This window comes from Geotrypetes seraphini, chromosome 5 (genome assembly GCF_902459505.1).
Source record: "Geotrypetes seraphini chromosome 5, aGeoSer1.1, whole genome shotgun sequence".
Classification (NCBI taxonomy): domain Eukaryota; kingdom Metazoa; phylum Chordata; class Amphibia; order Gymnophiona; family Dermophiidae; genus Geotrypetes; species Geotrypetes seraphini.
The window spans coordinates 249,003,897-249,025,122 of NC_047088.1; the positions used below are offsets into that span (position 1 = coordinate 249,003,897).

At 44.9% G+C, this 21,226-nt stretch overlaps 1 protein-coding gene across 1 annotated transcript in view; it reads left to right on the top strand.

Moving 5' to 3' along the window:
- Positions 1-21,226, top strand: part of ADCY5 (adenylate cyclase 5) — a 477,676-nt gene that overhangs the window by 394,376 nt on the left and 62,074 nt on the right. Inside the window, 1 exon segment of the mRNA XM_033944132.1 lies at positions 19,271-19,387. Within this exon segment, the coding sequence (XP_033800023.1) occupies positions 19,271-19,387 (117 nt within the window).

A 21,226-nucleotide genomic window follows, 5' to 3' on the forward strand; every position in this document is an offset into this window, starting at 1 on the left:
ACAAATCGGTCACATCCCGTCGCTCCCACATCAAGAGAGCAATCATGCGGCTCCTCCAAAGGGAATAGTCCGGAGCCTCAGCTTCAAGCCATTTCAGCAAGATGCATTTCAAATAAATCAGGATAGACCACTTGAGGAAAGCTGCAACTCCTTTGGAACGTGGAAAGTAGTGAGGAATAGTCCCAAACAAAAGCAAAGGTGAGCTGCGGATGGTAACATGCCAAAGATTCTCCACAAAAGCAAAGATAGCAGGCCAAAATTGCCGTACCCGAGGACAAGTCCAAAACATGTGTCCCAAACTGGCTTCCGGAGCCTGACAGCGAAGGCAGGCTGCAGTTAAACGAAAGTGAGCCAAATAAGCCCTTTTAGGAGAGACATATAATCGAAAAATCAATTTAAAATGTTGTTCCCAAAAGGTGGTATATTTACGAAATGCTGGCAGACGTCGGACAGACTGAAGAAGTATGTCCGAAGGCAAGTCTACAGCGAGATCACAAGACCAAGCATCTCGTAGCCGAGAATAGTCAAACAAAGGGCATTCATCTTTCAAGTGGCGATGATGGAACTTGAGGGGGACCGGCTCCTGTGAACCAATGGTAAAGGCCGTGGACAACGACTCTTGGCAGGAGGCCTGCAAGGAGCTAGGAGGTAAGGAAGAAATGTAATGGTGGATTTGCATATAAGCAAAAAAGTCAGAAGAGGGAAGATCAAATTCTGCTTGCAATTGAGCAAAAGATTTAGGGGTACCATCATCATTAACCAAGTGAAATAGATAATGAATGCCCTTCGTTCCCCACCGAACAAAACTCGGCCCGTCAATCCCAGGCAGGAAAGAACCATTAAAGCGAAGAGGTAGAAAGGGAGAAACCGAGGAAGAAAGAGTGTGAAATTTACAGACCCAACGCCAAACCTTCTTCAAGGGTCGAAGCAATACTTTCAGAGAAAGAGACTCAGGTGCAACGGGAGGGACAGAATGTAGATATGCACTAAAGTGAGCAGAATGAAAACAAGTAAGTTCTAGAGAAGTGTTAGTGAACGCTGAAGTACCCCTAAAGAAATCATTAATATGCCTCATGCCACAACCAACTGTCAAATAGCGAAGATTCAATAAGCCCAAACCCCCTCTATACCAGGGAGTCGCCGCCCGCTTGTAAGACAAACGAGGTCTCTTACCGGCCCAAAGAAATTTCTGGACCAGGCGCTCCAATCTGCGCTCGTCACGAAAAGACAAATAAAGGGGAAGGACCTGAAAAACATAAAGCCAACAGGGAACTAATAACATGTTATACAAGTGTACTCGACCCAGAAGCGAGAAAGGAAGAGATTCCCAAAGGTGTAACTTATTTTGTAAAGCCTGAAACAGCGGCGTCACATTTAACCGATACAGACCAGATAAATCTAGCGGAATGGTAACCCCCAGGTACCGCAAAGCGGAATCAGCCCAACGAAGAGGAAAAACACCCCTCCAGGAAGTCCGTAAATCCGGTGGAAAAGGTAAGGCCAAGGATTTATCCAAATTAAGGGACAGCCCCGAATAAAACCCAAATTCGGAAATGAGATCCAGAGCTGCCGGGAGAGAGTCTTCAGGGCGGGTAAGAATTAAGAACATATCATCGGCATACGCCAGAGTCTTAAGTTCGAAGTCGCCAACTGAGAGACCTCTGACCTCCGCGAACCCCCGAAGAGTGCATAACAAGGGTTCCAAGGAAAGAAGGAACAGAAGAGGGGAAAGAGGGCAACCCTGCCGGGTACCACGAAGAATAGGGAAAGAGTCGGAGCGGGTCCCATTAACAAGCAGAGAAGCATGCGGATTAGAGTAAAGCGAACTCACAGCATCCAAAAAGAACCCCCCGAGCCCAACATACTCCAAGGTACGAAACAAAAAAGACCAATGAATACTATCAAACGCCTTGGATGCATCCAGGCTAACAAATAGCGTCGGAATTTGGCGAGATTGGCACTGAGCAAGAGCAAGAAGTACCTTGCGGACATTGTGAACTGACTGGCGGCCCCGCACAAAACCAACCTGATCCTCATGGATAAGCTGTGGTAAATGAGGAGCAAGACGATCAGCCAGCATGCGAGCAAAGAGCTTGAGGTCAACATTTATTAAAGAAATGGGGCGATAAGACCCCGGCAAATCAGCATCCTTACCCGGCTTCAAGAGCAAGGTAATAAGGGCCTCGTTTGCAAAGCGCGGAAAAGAACCACAAGCAGTTGCTGCATTAAAATATGCCAACAAAGGTCCATAAAGAGAAGGGGAAAGGAGCCGATAGAAGTCACCCGAGAACCCATCGGGGCCCGGAGCCCGATCAAAGCGGAGCGATTTAATGGCCGACTCTAGTTCAACTGCCCGGAACGGACTATTAAGAGAAGAAATCGCAGCCTCCGACAAACGAGGAAGCCCAGAAGAGTGAAGATAGTCCGTCATCATCTCCAAAGAAGCATCATCCGGAGCTTCATATAACCGACTAAAAAAATCAAACAAAACCCCGGAGATCTCAGAAGTTTGAGACACCACCCCACCGCCCCGGGTCCGCAAAGATAAAATCGGCTTCCTACCAGTCGTAGCGTTAACCAAACGAGCCATAAGGCGTCCAGGTTTGTTCCCATTACGATGGAAACGGTGCTGATAAAAGGCTTTACATTTTTGGGAACGGGAATGAAGAAGTGAGTTCAAGGCCACCTGAGTAGACAGATAACAGTCTCGAGTCTCCTGAGAAGGATGAAGAGAAAAGGACCGCTTCGCCAAACGTAAGGCCCGTTCGAGAGTAACGATCCCTTGGTTAATACGCTTGTTACGAGCACACAGAAATGAAATGATATGACCTCGAATCACCGTCTTCCCAGCCTCCCAAAACAAAATAGGATCATCCATGTGGGAAGCATTATTCGTTGAATAGTCATCCCATTGGGCCTGCAAAAAGGTACTAAATTCCTTATCCTGTGCAAGATAGAAGGGAAACCGCCAGGACGACGCTCGGAGGTACGAAGAATCCAAGAAAACATCTACCCAAATCGGGGCATGATCCGAAATAGACAGAAGTTCCAATCTCAGCCGATTGAACGGAAGAAAACAAACAGGAAGACAAGAAGATATGATCCAAGCGAGACCAAGTGCCATGGGCACGAGAAAGATGAGTGTAGTCGCGAACCTCAGGGTGCAGGAGGCGCCAAGGGTCCACAACCGAAAGAGATTCACAAAAGTCCGAAAGAAGGTGACTCTTAGAACCCAAGGAAGAAACGGGAGATCCGGATTTATCCTGATCAGGAGTCATGACCAAGTTAAAATCTCCCAGGAGAAATAGAGGATCACCAGGGAAACGAGAATATATGCGGAGCAACCGCTGCAAGAAGGCGGATTCACCAGAATTAGGGCCATAAACCACTAACAAAAGATAGGAGCGCCCTCCCAAGGTAAGTCGTAAAAGCAGGGATCGACCGTCAGGCTCCTTATCCAGAACCTGGACACCAATGGGAGAAGACTTGCGGACCAACACAGCAATGCCCCCATGACGGCCCGGAGAGGAAGCAAAATACACTTCCCCCACCCAAGAATGACGCAACTTAAGATGTTCTGCATCAGTCAATCTAGTTTCTTGTAAACAGGCAATATCTGACCGATAGCGCTGTAGAGCAGCAATTATTTTGGATCTCTTAACAGGCAATGTAATCCCCCCTACATTTCAAGATGTAATTCTAAAAGGGGTACTCACAGCTGAAAGTCAGAAAAGATGCGAGAGAAGAAAAAGGAATCCAAAAGAAAACTACCCCAAGGGCCCAGCCCCCCCCCCCAGAGTAGCAGTGACCGCTTAAAGAGAACAATACAGCAAATGTGGGACAAAAGAGCACAGCAAAAGTAAGGCTAATATACTGAAGGAGGACCCCCCACCCCCCAAAACCAACTCCAACCACACCCAAACCTCCCCCAGCCCAGCAACCCATAATCCCCAAAATGGCATGACAGAAGACAAAAGCAAAACCATTGTAAATAGTGAACAAAAGGAGCATACATAATGACGGAGGACCCCCCACCCCTACAAACCCCACCCATCCCAACCCAACCCCCCCCAACCACCCAAACCAATTTTCCCATAAACCCAACCACAATTCCAAACCCCACTCCACAAACGTGAAGCGGAGAAAGAGTCATGGGTGGATGCATACAGGGCCCCCCACCCCACCCGCTCCACACAGTTCTGTCCGGAATACAATCAAACTAGAACCCCCACAGCAGCCCTCACCAAATCAGATACACCCCCGGAAAAGACAAACCCCATCAAATACTACCTCAATACCCAACCCATGTAGAACAGAGATCCCCATAAACAAAATGCAAACATTCAGAGACCCAACCAACCCCAAAGCTTCTTGGGCAGCAAACAACTATGGGCCCACGACAGAGAGAAGGGAGAGATCTCAGGCACCAGAAGCTCCAGTCCTCACTCCGCTCCCTTGTAGACTCACTCAAGTCAAATGGCCCAACTCCGGCCCCCAAACAACAAACAAAAATGTGGGGCAGTTCAGTACCAGGGGGAAGGCCGAAACCCCCCCCCCCCCCCCGCCTCGCAGAGCCCGTGCACAAGCGAGTCCGATATCGTTAGCAGGTCTCTAGGCCCAAATAGGCCAAAAGGGAGAAAAGTCCCCTCCTCCGGAGAGCAGTAGCCGACACTCTAGCCATGCCAGCGATCTCAGGGGGCCGAGGAAGGCCCAGACTCTCCAGGTAAGGCGTCTAGATAGGCCTGCGCCGACTCTGCCGAATCATAAGTCCGCCATCCAGATGAAGTCCAAATCTTCAGCAGCGCCGGATAAAGCAATTGAAACCGCTGCTTCCTTTCAAACAGTGCCGTGCACACCCAGGAAAAGCGCCTCCGGCGTTCTTGAAGCGCAGGCGAATAATCCTGGAAGAGGCGAACCGAAGCACCTTCAAAGGAAAGGGTGTTATGATTTTTTCTATATTGCCGCATCAGTTCAGCCTTCACCGCCGAGTTATGCACCTTGAAAATTGTAACCCGGGTGCGCTCACGCTCATCAGAGCGCCGACCCAGGCGGTGCGCTCGGTCGAGCCGCAGGGGTCCTACACCATCCGGAAGAGGTAATGCGGTGCGGAGCCAGGACTCCAGTGTAGCAAGCAAGCGGGAATCTGGAATCTCCTCCGGAAGACCCACCAGACGAAAATTATCCCGTCTGGAGCGGTTCTCAAGGTCCTCCAGTTTTTCCCCCTGCCGCTGAAGCAAAGCTTTCATCGATGCCAGATCCGCTGAAGAAGCAGTGGTGGTGTCCTCTACCGCAGAGACTCGCTGCTCCAGCTCACCCGTCCGCCTCGTGGTCTCAGTCAGGAGGGATTCAAGCGTGGTAAGCTGGCCCGATAGCTGATCAAAACGGGAGTCTAGCGCTCTCACAACGGACGCCGACAACGCTGCAATGTGGGCCTCTGACAAGGGGAGCGCGGAGCCCAAATCCCCCGCCGCCATTTTCAGTTCAGGCCGCGCTGCTCTGCTCTCTCGGTCTTTGACGGCCCGGGTCGATTTGGCGCTCATGACCGGACTAGATAGACGAAGAAACTTGTCCATGCACTGCCCAGACCAGTAGGAAATGCACAGGACTCACAAGAAGAGAGCAAGGTAGGCACGAGGGGACCCGGGGCCCCGGAGCACAAGTAAGACACGTCTCACTCGGCTCAGAACATCACGTGACCGATTAAAAAAACCGCTTATAAAAGGGGAGGTTTATGTCATCAGCCAATTTATCCTCCCTTTTATCAAGCTGCGTTAGGGTTTTTTTTAAATCGACAGCCACTGCGGTAAAAGCTCCGACTCATAGGAATTCTATGAGCGTCAGAACTTTTACTGCAGTGGCTGGCGATTTTTAAAAAAAAACCCTAATGTGGTTTGATAAAAGGGGGGTTAATTAGCTCATTTCCATCTCGGGATCATGTTAAAAAGCAGCGGTCCCAGCACAGACTCCTGGGAAACTTCACTTTCCACCCTTCTCCAATGAGAATACTGACCATTTAACCCTACTCTCTGTTTTCTATCTTTTAACCAGTTCTTAATTACTTCCTGTCCTATGACTTTCCGATTTCCTCAGGAGGCATTCATGTGGTATATTTGTGATTCCTTTCCAATATACTGTATATCAAAAAATAAAGAAATATATAAGTGTAAACACACACCATAACACTGTCTTTTTTTTTTCTCTCTCTCCTCCTGAATTTCTAATTGAGGCCTTAGAGGGGACTATTTTTTTTCTCATATTTCTCTGTTTTCCCTGCCTTGTGGGAGAGCAACACAAGTCACAGTTTTGCAGAAGAGAAATATCTTTACGAAAAGGCCTTTGTCAGATAAATATCTGAAGTTGGAAGCACAGGCTACATTTTTTTAAGCTTGCTGCTTGATAAGAGAAATATTCCACTTTTCTTTCAGCAAACATGACCAAATGTGGTCAACGGGAGGTTCAACAGTGAGAGGAAGAAACATGTTGTTTCATTCTGATCTGCGTACATCGCATTCAGTGTCTTACATGGAGGACGTGACTTTTAAAGATTAACGAGTGTCATGTACCCAAGAGCCAATGGATGGGTTGGGTGAAGGGTGTTTATATATATTTTAGAGAAGTTTTACTCTGGTTTGTTCAGCATCCAAATGATTTATCCTGTTTGGTGGGATTTATGAGCATATTAATCCTTCCCGAAAACATTGACAGATTTTGCTTTTTGACATTTTCTAGATCCTTCTCCCAGGGGAACTCAGAACAGTTTACATGAATTTATTCAGATACGCAAGCATTTTCCCTATCTGTCCCAGTGGGTTCACAATCTATCTAATATACCTGGGTAAGGGGGAACTAAGTGACTTGCCCAGGGTCACAAGGAGCAGTGGGGGTTTGAACCCACAACCTCAGGGTGTTGAGGCTGTAGCTTTAACCACCGCGCCACTCTAGAAATCAAAATGTAGTAAAAATGAACCAGCTATAGGACTGTGAAGCCATTGTGACATCACTGATGAGGTTGGCTCTTATTGGTGGAATGAGGCATTATGATGTCACAGTGCCAGCTCTGGTTATCAGAGGCTGAAACTTTTCACATTATTTGTTTATTCAGTTTTCTATACTGTTCTCCCAGGGGAGCTCAGAATGGTTTACATTAATTTATTCAGGTACTCAAGCATTTTTCCCTGTCTGTCCCGGCAGGCTCACAATCTATCTAATGGAGCTGGGGCAATGGGAGGGATTAGGTGACTTGCCCAGGGTCACAAGGAGCAGCGGGGGTTTGAACCCACAACCTCAGTGTGCTGAGGCTGTAGCTTTAACCACTGCGCCACTCTAGAAATCAAAATGTAGCAGAAGTGAGCCAAGTATAGGACAATCAAGCCATTGTGACATCACTGATGAAGTTGGCTCTTAGGCATTGGTGGGATGAGGCATTATGATGTCACAATGCCAGCTCTGGTTATCAGAGGCTGAAGCTTTTCACACTATTTATTCAATTTCCTATACTGTTCTCCCAAGGGAGCTCAGAATGGTTTTACATGAATTTATTCAGGTACTCAAGAATTTTTCCTTGTCTGTCCCAGTGGGTTCACAATCTATCTAATGTACCTGGGCAATGGGGGGATTAAGTGACTTGCGCAGGGTCACAAGGAGCAGCGTGGGATTTGAACCCACAACCTCAGGGTGCTAAGGCTGTGGCTTTAACCATCGCACTACACATTCCCTGTGTGCTGTCGTTTCCCCTTCCCCTACCCCTAATGTGGGTCACTCTCCTTCTCCCACAACACATACAGTAGACCTCAAATCACTTACTTCCTCGTTCCCATTCCGTCCCTCCTTTCATCTCCTTCAGTCCCTCCTACCATGCCCTCTCCCTGTCTGCAACCATCTGGCTCCTGCAATATCAACAGTACGTTGAGTGAACACCGAGTCTGAACCATTCACAGCTGGCTGCGTCTCACATGGGTGCCAAGGAACCAGGGCAATTTGGGCTGTGAGCGCGGGCATTGGGCTGGCTCAGTCTCCATGCCCCACCCAACTGGAGCTAGAAATCAGGATGCAAGGGGCAGTGGTAAAGATTAGAGATTTGGATTACTTTCCCGCCAAGACAGCCAGAAAGTGCAACATACAGTATATATGTTTGGCCTCCAATGTTTTTTTACCAAATAGTGGAGCAATCTGGAGGCCTGAAGAAGGCACGTTGTGGCTGAAACACAGACCATGTTGGGTCTCCCTATTTGTTTCACCACTATCTGCATTGGATAATTGCTTTTTCCCACTATAATTAAGAATGCCCATAATAAATGTTCTTGTGTTCATCTGGATACTGTGGGGGGGGAGGGGTTTACCCCACTGTGTTGTGTGGTTTTCCTTCTCTCTTTGTGGGATTTTTTGGTCCCCACCCCTTTTTTTTTTGCAACTTAAAGGACAGAGATTCACATGGAATAGTGGGAATACTTGGAGGGCTGTCATTTGAAATGAATGTCGTTCACCAATAAGAGCACACACTAAGAACATAAGATTTGCCGCTGCTGGGTCAGACCAGTGGTCCATCGTGCCCAGCAGTCCGCTCACGCGGCGGCTCTTAGGTCAAAGACCAGTGCCCTAACTGAGACTAACCTTTCCTGTGTACGTTCCGGTTCAGCAGGAACTTGTCTAACTTTGTCTGGAATCCCTGGAGGGTGTTTCCCCTATAACAGCCTCCGGAAGAGCGTTCCAGTTTTCTACCACTCTCTGGGTGAAGAAGAACTTCCTTACGTTTGTACGGAATCTTTTCCCTTCTAAATTTAGTGAGTGCCATACTAGAGTCTAGCCTTACCTGCGTACATTCTGGTTCAACTGGAACTTGTCCAACTTTGTCTTGAATCCCTGTAGGGGGTTTTCCCCTATAACAGCCTCCGGAAGAGCGTTCCAGTTTTCCATCACTCTCTGGATGAAGAAGAATTTCCTTACGTTTGTACGGAATCTATCCCCTTTTAACTTTAGATAGTGCTCTCTTGTTCTCTCTACATTGGAGAGGGTAAACATCCTGTCTTTCTCAACTAAGTCTATTCCCTTCATTATCGTGAATGTTCCCTCTGTCTCCTCTTTTCAAAGGAGAAGAGGCCCAGTTTCTCTAGCCTCTCACACATAGGGCCGGATTCTCCAAATAGTGCTCAAAAATAGGTGCCAGAATAGATTGGTGCTAAATGCAGTTCTATAAAGGACACGGATCCTGTCTTAAATCAAAATTAGTGCCAATTCCTGTGCCAGACTTTCATCTTTTGAAACCTGGTATACATGTTAAGAACATAAGAATTGCCAAACTGGGACAGATTGAAGGTCCATCAAGTATCCTTTTTCCAACAGTGGCCAACCCAGGTCCCAAGTACCTGGCAGAAACCCAAAGAGTAGCAACATTCCAGAGCTTTGATTGTGATGTCATAATGCCTCCTCTAAGAACTAAACTCATCAGTGATGTCACAATGGCTTGATTGTCCTATACTTGGCTCACATAAGAGCTGCCATTCTGGGACAGACTGAAGATTCATCAAGCCCAGTGTCCTGTTTCCAACAGTAGCCAACCCAGGTCCCAAGTACCTGGCAGAAACCCAAAGAGTAGCAACATTCCAGAGCTGTGATTGTGATGTCATAAAGCCTCATTCCACCAATGTCCTATGGCGCTTTTTAGAAAAGAAATTAAGACAGTATTATTTGACAAATTTATCTCTTAATCTGTGCTTTTATCTTTAACATAATTAATTTTACTCCATCAATTTTAAATTTTTTAATGTCTTTTTGTGTTTCACTGATTGTCCAGTTTTTCTCTTTTGTGGAAACCGCCTAGAATTCTTTTGATTAAGGCGGTATAGAAAAATAAAGTTATGTTATGTTATATTATGTAATGCCTAAGAGCCAACCTCATCAGTGATGTCACAATGGCTTGATTGTCTTATACTTGGCTCACATAAGAACATAAGAATTGCCAGGGGGACCAGACCTCAGCATAAGAAGAGGAGCACAATTTGTGATCTGTCAGCCCTGGATTTGATTGGGTTTTTTGGAAAGCTTCCAGTCAGACACTAATTACAGTTTACAGCCACACTGGAATTGGGTTTTGAGATTTATAATTTAGGTGTGTTGTTTCTTGGCCAGAAAGGGGACAATTCTAAATCGGGGCACCTGGCATGAGCCTTTTGCATAAAGTAAGCAATTAGGTACCTACTTTCCTTTATAGACTTCTAGCTTGACTTAGTATTAAAGTGCTTAAAATTTACGTGTGAGCAATTATGCTAGTTGTAGATATGGCCAAACAACTAAACAAAACAAGGAGAACTTCTTATATGAAAAGAGTCTTTCATAGACCATAGAGGTGCTCAGAACCTTGAAAAAGGTGGTGAAATCACAAACTGGGGACAAGCCCCTATAAGTGTTTCAATGCTCTATCATCGCATCATCTCCGTTGGTAGAAAGAGTTCATTTGTGAAACTTATGAGATGAAATTAACTGTGATAGCAAAGTAATTTTTTTCAAACCAAAGGTGTCTATAAACGTTTCAAGTATTTAAAAAAAAAACTCTGAAACATAGCTTGCGCGGGTGATTAGGAAGCAGTCTCACTCCAGCGGGCTCTAACGCGTTTCGCCGTTGGCTTCCTCAGAGAGCCCCCATAAGCTGGATCGATAACAGAGTGAAACTTCTTCCTGCCTCTTCACCCATAGTTACATCACTTCCTGGTAATGTCACATCCCAGTAGTGTTTCAGTGCTATAATTGGTTCTGAGGCCAGATTGCGTATGGTGGAGTATGTTGTGGTCTTCTAGAAAGTCAGTGAGGAATTTGGCTACTAGGCCTTCCATTATTTTGACATAAAGTGGTATTGATGCTATTGGTCTGTAGTTGGAAGGTTGATCCGCGGGTCCTTTAGGATAGGGGTGACAATGATTTTGCTGAGATCTTGTAAGGTCTTGCTGAGGTCTTTCTTCTCTGGGAAGTGCACCTTTTCACGTTGTAATGTTACAACTTGACTTTAACTGGTACGGAGAGGAAGGCTGATTTTAAAGTACAATTATAAGCTAATTTGTTTTAAAACAAATTATCTGAATACTGACCTTTATGAGAAAATCCATTTCTTGCTTCTTTTCTGTGGCTTGCAACATCAGTTGGATCAGGACTGGCTGAACATTTATTAAATTGGTGTTTGAGGTTTGCTTTAAAGCAACAGTTTGACTTAGTCACTGAATGGAAGCCTTTAGTCCAACTGAAAATGGCCCATGTTTTCCCAGGATATTACCTGACTATTAATTGCTCAATACTGAGCCCCATAAGGATCCATTGTTTCAAATAATCAGACTCATTGTATCCTAGAAAAGGTTAGGGGTTTCGAGTAAATAACAGCCATGTAGGAACTTCCTCCTTCTCACCTCGGCTTTGCATGAAACGTTAAAGCAAAACCGTCCAAAGGCAGAGTAAAGAGAATGCAAGGTACAGATGTGATGCATTTTCCGTATTGATTTTGGAATAAATCACACAAGTTTCAGGTTTTATTTTGATTTGATAAATCGCTTATTCAAATTTACTAAGCGAGATACAATGCAATAAAAATGAACATACATTTAGACATACTGTTTAAAATTTAATAATAATGGGTAAGACCCACAAACTTACAGACTAATTGATACACAAGGGATGGAGGAATAAAGTTACAAATCAGTGCTTTAAAGTAGAAAAAAGAACTTTCTCCTATGCTAGCCTCTGCAAATCCACAGAACACCTATTAATTCAGCTGAATTCAAGACAACCTGGCATTTATCATCGGCTTCACCCAGTGGCATAGCCACATGCGGGCCAGGGCCCACCCGCTTTCGGCTCAAGCCCACCCAAAACTTCTCAGGCCCTTGTTATGACTGGTAGTGATCCTCAAGCCCCACCAATTCTCAAGGTCCTCCAGCGGCAAGAACTGCTCCCTCTCCCACGTGCTCCAGCCCATGGCACTCTCCACTCCCCTCCCCCTACTGCACGTAATCAGTTTTGCGTATGCATGAAATCTGAGCATACGTGGGGAGCGTGGGGCAATAAGAGTGCATGAACAGAGCCACGGGCTGGAGAAAGCGGGAGAAGGATCAGTTCTTGTTACCAAAGGACCTTTGCAGCAGGAGGGCTTGGGGATCCCCAGCAGCTCAGGTATTTTAATGCTTTGAGCTGGAGTGGAGAAAAGAGTGGAGAAGAAAACTCAAGACTACTCAGTTCCACTCCAAATATGCTTAGACATGAGTCGGTGCATTATAGGTTTACAAATCTCTGCTCATAAGAACATAAGAATAGCCTTACTGGGTCAGACCAATGGACCATCAAGCCCAGTAACCCGTTCTCACGGTGACAAATCCAGATCCCTAGTACCTGGCCAAAACCCAAGGAGTAGTAATATTCCATACAGAATCTCAAAGAATAGCAAGATTCCGGAATCCCAGAGAGTAACAAGATTCTAGAATCCCAAAGAGTAGCAACATTCCATACAGAATCTCAAAGAATAGCAAGATTCCGGAATCCCAGAGAGTAACAAGATTCTAGAACCAAAAAGAGTAGCAACATTCCATACAGAATCTCAAAGAATAGCAAGATTCCGGAATCCCAGAGAGTAACAAGATTCTAGAACCCCAAAGAGTAGCAACATTACATACAGAATCTCAAAGAATAGCAAGATTCCGGAATCCCAGAGAGTGACAAGATTCTAGAACCCCAAAGAGTAGCAACATTCCATACAGAATCTCGAAGAATAGCAAGATTCCGGAATCCCAGAGAGTAACAAGATTCTAGAACCCCAAAGAGTAGCAACATTCCATACAGAATCTCAAAGAATAGCAAGATTCCGGAATCCCAGAGAGTGACAAGATTCTAGAACCCCAAAGAGTAGCAACATTCCATACAGAATCTCAACGAATAGCAAGATTCCGGAATCCCAGAGAGTGACAAGATTCTAGAACCCCAAAGAGTAGCAACATTCCATACAGAATCTTAAAGAATAGCAAGATTCCGGAATCCCAGAGAGTAACAAGATTCTAGAACCCCAAAGAGTAGCAACATTCCATACAGAATCTCAATGAATAGCAAGATTCCGGAATCCCAGAGAGTAACAAGATTCTAGAACCCCAAAGAGTAGCAACATTCCATGCTACCGATCCAGGGCAAGCAGTGGCTCCCCCCCCCCATGTCTCTCTCAATAACAGACTATGGACTATTCCTCCAAGAACTTCTCCAAACCTTTCCAGAGCTTAACTATTCTCAGAGTGAAAAAAAATTTCCTCCTATTGGTTTTAAAAGTATTTCCCTGTCCCCTTAATCGAGTGTCCCCTAGATCCACTTGTACCCGTTCTACTCCACTCAGGATTCTGTAGACTTCAATCCTATCTCCCCTCAGTCATCTCTTTTCCAAGCAGAAGAGCCCTAACCGTTTTAGTCTTTCCTCATCCGAGAGGAGTTCCATCCCTTTTATCATCTTGGTGCTCCTCTTTGAACCTTTTCTAGTGCCGCTATATCTTTCTTGAGATAAAGAAACCAGAATTGAACGCAATGCTCCAGGTGAGGTCGCACCATGGAGCGATACAGGGGCGTTATAACATTCTTAGTCTTGTTTACCATCCCTGTTTTAATCATTCCCAGCATCCTGTTTCCTTTTTTGGCCGCCGCATATGGGGTGGAAGGTTTCATCGTATTGTCTACAATGATACCCAGGTCCTTTTCTTGGGCGCTAACCCCCAAGGTGGACCCCAGCACCCGGTAACTGTGATTCAGGTTATTCTTCCCAATGTGCATCACTTTGCATTTGTCCACATTACACTTCATCTGCCATTTGGATGCCCAGTCTTCCAATTTCCTAAGGTTCTCCTGCAATTTTTCACAATCCGCATGCGTTTTAGCAACTTTGAACAGTTTAGTGACATCTACTAATTTGCTAAAATCATCTGACTCCATTTCTACCATGATGTACTTCTAAAATGGATTAATCTTACCATGTTAATGTAATTTTGAAAGTTTTTGGTAATATCGCTGTCTGTATACAGTCTCTTCCTCTGTAAACCGCTCTGACCTGTTTGTGGTATTGCGGTGTATAAAAATAAAGTTATTGTTATTATTATTATTAAAAACATAATAAGGGTGAAACAGACATCTGAGTCTTGGAAAAGTTCAATTCATTTCAACCTCAAAACTAAAAAGCAGTTTTTAGCAGTTTGTAGCGCAGTAAACCGCGCTGAATGGCCCATGTCGCTCCCGATGCTCATAGAGTTCCCCCCCCCCTCACTAGGACCTCCCCCACTGTAAACGCCTTTTCTTTCTCTCAAGAAGCTCCTTTCATGTATTCAGGTATTCTTTACCCATAGAACTCCAATTAGTACGTAAGTTTCCCATTTAGACTTATTGTATTGTATTTAGACTCATTGTAGAAACATAGAAACATAGAAAAAAGCGGCAGAAAAGGGCTACAGCCCACCAAGTCTGCCCATTCCAAGTATCCCCCCCCTGAATTTACTTCCTTAAAGATCCCACAAGACTATCCCATTTATTCTTAAAATCCGTCACGCTGCTGGCCTTTACCACCTGGAGTGGTAGTCTGTTCCAATGATCCACCACTCTTTCGGTGAAGAAGTACTTCCTGGAGTCGCCGTGAAACTTCCCTCCCCTGATTTTCAGCGGATGTCCTCTGGTGGTCGAGGGACCCATGGGCCAGGAGATATCATCTTCTGGCTCGATGCGTCCCGTGATGTATTTATACGTTTCGATCATATCTCCCCGTTCTCTTCTTTCCTCGAGTGAGTACAGTCGCAACTTCTGTAGTCTTTCTTCATATGGGAGATCCTTGAGCCCCACGACCATCCTGGTGGCCGTTCGCTGAACCGACTCGATCCTTAGCACGTCCTTTCGGTAGTGTGGTCTCCAAAACTGAACACAGTACTCCAAGTGCGGCCTCACCATGGCTCTGTACAACGGCATCATAACTTCAGGTCTCCTGCTGACGAAACCTCTGCGGATACACCCCAATATTTGTCTTGCCTTGGAGGAAGCCTTCTCCACTTGATTGGCAACTTTCATGTCTTCACTAATGATCACTCCTAGATCGCGTTCCTCCGTGGTCGTAACCAAGGTCTCGCCATTTAGTACATAAGCTCTACGCGGGTTTCTCTTGCCCAAGTGCATTATCTTGCATTTTTTAGCATTGAAGCCTAGCTGCCAAGTATTTGACCATTGTTCCAGTAGCAGTAGGTCGTGTGACATAGTATCAGGTAATTTAATTGTATTGTATTAAGACTTTTTGTTATTCGCTGAATGTCCAGCCTTCTTTCAATGTAAACCGCCTAGAAGTCGCCTGACTATGGCGGTATAGAAAAATAAAGTTATTATTATTATTATAAGCGTTGGGAGCAGCGTGGGCCATTCAGCGTGGTTTGCTGCTAGCGCAGTTTAAGTAGAAGAGGGGATAAGCCGCGCTCGTAATTTTCAGTGTCCACTTCAAATAGCACCACCCGACAGGTTGAATTCTTAAACACTCAACAAGGGTCCCCTGCTTCGCCTTTATCTGTTTCAGGGGTTTAATTCCCATTTTGGAAGGAGCTGTGGCAGTCGGATGGTGCCGCTAATAGAAAAGGGTGTTTAAGAATCTAACCTATCGGTGTTGCTAAGCTCCTGGACAAGGTGAAGTGGAGCATGAAAACCTCGAAGGCAGCTCAATGTTTGCTTTCTTGTTTTGAGGCCTGGCAGGTTGAAATAGATTCAGCTGCTCCAAGACTCATAGGACCATTTTCAACCTTATTATCCTTTTTTTAATTTTAGCGCACTAGAAGTCAGTGTGAAGTTCTACGTCCTCAGTCAGTCCCACAGTGCACTATAGAATTTAACTCTCAGGGAGATGGTGTCATGGGAAAATGTCTTCCTCTCCAGCCTGAAAGATCCTGAAGATGACTGTGCTTTGAATCTGGGAATCTCCACGGAGCTCTGCAGCAGTTGGACTGACTTTGCAGCTGGTCTCTTAAGAGTCATTGGTAGTTATTTGATTGTCCCCTGAAGAAGGCATCCCACATTGCCGAAACGTGGGATCCTAGTTGGGACTTCTTTTGTAAGATCTGTTTCCAAGTCCAGCAATTCTATTGGGACTTTATACCTATGTTCTAGTTGAACTAAATGATAATAAATATAATTGTTGGTTGATACATACAATTTCGCATGCCTTTCCTGTTTTGCTTGATATGTATATATATATATATATATATTGAGGCAAGTATTCTTTTTTTCTCTTGTTTAGCACATTGGTGTGAAACATAATTAGCTAATTGGCACTAAATTGGCATTTAATTGGAGATAAATAACCCGAGGACCTTGTAAGACTGGGAGACTGGGCATCAAAGTGGCAGATGATGTTTAATGTGAGCAAGTGCAAAGTGATGCATGTGGGAAAGAGGAACCCAAACTATAGCTATGTGATGCTGGGTTCCGTGTTAGGAGTCACTGCCCAGGAAAAGGATCTAGGTGTCATTGCCGAGGATATGCGGCGGTGGCTAAGAAAGCAAATAGAATGTTAGGAATGATCAGGAAAGGAGAACAAAGATGAAAATGTTGTGTCACTCTATTGCAGGGGTGCCCACACTTTTTTTTGGCTTGCGAGCTACTTTTAAAATGACCAAGTCAAAATGATCTACCAACAATGAAATTTTAAAAAAACTCAAAGCACACTGTACGCAGAGAAAATGTTAATTATTATTTGTGTTTGAGGTTTTTATCAGCGGTCAAGGCAGATGACTTTAAAATATACAATGTCACCTCAGTAACAACTATACAAAAATAGACAAATATACCCCCTCCCCTTTTACTAAACCGCGATAGCGGGTTTTAGCGCAGGGAGCTGCGCTGAATGCCCCTCGCAGCTCCTGACGCTTGTAGGCTCCCTGCACTAAAGACCACTATCGCGGTTTAGTAAAAGGGGGCCATAATGCAAAATATAGACAGAAGATGTCAATTCTCAAAACGGACACATTTTGATCACTAAATTGAAAAAATCATTTTTCCTACCTTTTTGTCTGGTGATTGATTTCATGAGTCTCTGGTTGCACTTCCTTCTTCTGTAAAGCCAATTTTCTTTCTTTCTGCCTTTCTCTCTCCCCCTGCCCCCCCCCCCCCGAGCCATCGTGCCGATTTCTCCACTTCCCCGATTCTTTCCCTACCCCCACCCCCAAGCCACCAACGCGATTTCTCCCTGCTGCTTCCCCGAGCCAGGCCTGGTGCGTACAAGCGCCGGGCCCACAACACTTCACTTCCGACATCAATTCTAACATCGGGGAGGAAGTTCTAGGCCAGCCAGGCAGCGATTGGCTGGCCCAGAACTTCCTCTCCAACGTCGGAGGTGAACTTTTGTAAGTCCGGCACTTGCACGTACCAGGCCTGGCTTGGGGAAGCAGCAGGGAGAAAAAGATTACAAAGGCAACGCGATCGACTCACGTTGCCTTTGCGATCTACTGGTCAATCGCGATCGACCATTTGGGCACCCCTGTTCTATGGTATGGCAGCACTTTGAATACTGTGTGCAGTTCTGATCACCATATCTCAAGAAAGATATAGCGGAATTAGAAAAGGTACAGAGAAGGGCAACAAAAATGATAAAAGGGATGAGGAAAAGCTAAAGAAGCTAGGGCTCCTCAGCATGGAGAAGGGACAGCTCAGGGGTGATATGATAGGGGTCTATAAAAGACTGAGTGGAGTGGAAAGGATAGATGTGAATTGCTTGTTTACACTTTCCAAAAATACTAGGACTAGGGGGCAAGTGATGAAGCTACTGAGTAGTAGATTTAAAACAAACTGGAGAAAATATTTCTTCACACAACATATAATTAAACTCTGGAATTCGTTGCTGGAGAATGTGGTGAAATCAGTTAGCTTAGCACGGTTTAAAAAAGGTTTGGATGAATTCCTAAAAGGGAAGTCCATAGGCCTTTATAGAGATGGCTCGGGGAAATCTACTGCTTATTCTTAGGATACACAGCATAAAATCTCTTTTATTACTTGGGATCTAGCTAGGTACTTGGGACTTGGGTTGGTCACTGTTGGAAACAGAATACTGGGCTTGATGGACCTTTGGTCAGTCGTAGTTTGGTAATTCTTATGTTCTTATTTTTTAAGTGGCTTTATTAAGGACTAATAGTCACTAATTAACAATTGTGTATTTAACTGATTTACATCTATGTTCTGTAAACTGACCCCCCAATTTTATAAATGGTGCCTAAATTTGAAGCCAATGTACGTCCACAACTGAATTGATTAATTGGCCTAATCAGCACCAATAATTGACTATTAGCACTAGAGGCATAGTCAGATCTCATATTTTGGGTGGGCCACTAGGCAAACTGGTAGGTACATGTGGTCTCCACATCCCCTTGCAAGTACCTGGCAAGATACCAAGGAGAAGAACAAATTTTATGCTGTTTTTCCTAGGAATAAGCAGGGGATAGCGCCAAACCTTTTTTAAACCCTGCTAAGCTAACTGCTTTTACTACATTTTTACGGCAACGAATTCCAGAGTTTTACAGAGAAATCCCTACTTTCATAAGTGAATGCTAAGAATAAAACATTATTATTATGAAACTTCTACTAGTAAACCTCACTGCAGATTTTGACTGCTATAAATGACCACCACACTCGTATTCTTTACGTGGAAAGATACCTTGACGATTTTGCCTACTTTAGACCAGTATGCTACAGAGCATTCCTTCACTACATCATCAGAAAATGTGCCAGAAACTCCATACTAATTAATTTAATGGATTTCATGCATATCTCTCATCTTGTCAATCCCCGCACTGCTCCTTATGACCCTGGAGAAATCACGTATCACTCCATTACCCCAGGTGTCATAGTTAGATTGTGAGCCCCCTGGGACAGAGAGGGAGAAATACTTAGGGTACCTGACTGTAAACCGCTTCGAATTGAAACGGTATTTAAGAAATATAAATAAATAGAGAAGGGAGCCAAAAATGAACACTAAGAAAAGGCAAAATGAACAAGATTTTTATGATCGACAGCAAGTTATTCTTCTAAATAGGTTCTAATAACGTCAGTAGGAAGACTTTATTTTTGGATGTCAGTAATTTACAGTAATCAAATGTATAATGAAAAGACATTTGGGTGCCAAAATGAATGACATTCCTTACTGGAATAGTACACTCCCACCCTAGCACAGCTGGCAAATGTTCTGATTATAAGGTGTATAAAGGTCCGTGAACTTCTGGAGATTTTAATTTCCTCTAATCTATTTCATGCCCAGCTTTTTCCATCTCCGCTCCAGACTCTCTCCGGGAAGATCGTCCAGTCCAAAACTAACAGCACCATAGTGGGAGTCTTCACCATTATGCTGGTATTTCTCTCTGCATTTGTCAACATGGTAAGCACTTTATCCATGCCTGTGATAGACACATTGAACTAGAGTCCTGATGTCTAGGATAATCCAAGTATGTTCATACATAGGGAGGAGCCTAGTTAAAAACATGTGTTTTAAGCATTAGGTAATGTGCTTTTTACATAGGTTACTGCAGGAAATTTAGGGGTCTTAAACCCATACTGTATTTGCTGTTCAACTTGGGGTTTAAGTCATGCTTACAGTACAGATTTATTGACTGATTTATTTACACCCCCACATACCCCACCCCCTTTTTACAAAACCATAGCGCGGGTTGTAGCTCCGGTCACGGTGGTGTCAGCTCCGACGCTCATAGGAATTCCTAAAAACTGTGATACGGTTTTGTAAAAAAAAAAGGGGGGGTTATTTATTTAGTCAGTTTTTTAGCCCATCTTCCCAGAAAGGTTTACTAGTTTACATACATAATAAAGTTGACGAGAAAGCTGGGAAGTGTTTGCTGAAAGGGCTGGGTAGACAGAGGTCGTATAAGTACAAGGGGAGAGTGTGGCGCAGTGGTTAAAGTTGCAGCCTCAGCACCCTGAGGTTGTGGGTTCAAACCCACATTGCTCCTTGTGACCCTGGGCAAGTCCACTTAATCCCCCCATTGCTCCAGGTACATTAGATAGATCGTAAGCTGTTCTGATCTCCCTTGGGAGAACAGTATAGATAAATAATTAATGTGAAAAGCTTCAGCCTCTGATAACCAGAGCTGGCATTGTGACATCATAATGCCTCATTCCACCAATGCCTAAGAGCCAACCTCATCAGTGATGTCACAATGGCTTCATTGTCTTATACTTGGCTCACTTCTGCTACATTTTGATTTCTAGAGTGGCGCAGTGGTTAAAGCTACAGCCTCAGCACCCTGAGGTTGTGGGTTCAAACCCATGCTGCTCCTTGTGACCATGGGTAAGTCACTTAAACCCCCACATTGCCCCAGGTACATTAGATAGATTGTGAGCCCACTGGGACAGACAGGAAAAAATGCTTGAGTACCTGAATAAATTCATATAAAACTGTTCTGAGCTCCTTTGGGAGAACAATATAGAAAATTGAATAAATAAATAATAGTGATAATAGAGTGAGCATAGTATTCTTATAGTGAAAAGAATGATTCCATATACTACTACTAATTATTTCTATAGCACTACCAGATGCACGCAGCACTGTACAGAGTCACAAAGAGTAAGAAAACAGTCCCTGCTCGAAAGAAATTGCCGTTCGAAAGGTCAGAATGGACATATTCAAAAATGTTTGAAAGCACATCTACTGGGTCAAGCTTTCTAACAAAGCTTATCCTATATAATAAAACGCTAGCCGCGCATGCGCACTCCAACTTTCGTGTTCTGTATTCCCTGTTCCATGTTCTGTAGGTCCGTGGCCAAGCAGGAGTGCGCATGCGCGAGTCCCCAGCTCCTACCTACACTCGCAGCACTGGCCGCCATTGCTGGACTCTCTGCTCTTCGGTAACTCAGTTCTCCCGACGTCTTGCCGCCCCTCCCCCTTCCCATGGTCCCGACTCCAAACCTGGCATGTCAGAGATGCGGCAGAGTAAATCAGGGCAGTAGAAGGCCCCGAAGCAGCGTGTGCAGAGTACTGCAGGCTGCTGGAGTAGGCAGGTTTGGAGTCGGGACCATGGGAAGGGGGAGGGGCGGCAACGGACTAAAGAAGCTGGCTAGACCATGAGAAGGGAAAGGGGGGGGAAGGGAAAACGCTGCTGCTGCACAGGGAAGAGGTGTGGAGGGAGGGAAATGGAGAGGGAGGGAATGCTGCTGTGGCTGCACAGGGAAGTGGGGGGGGGGAGAGAAATGCTACTGCATAGGA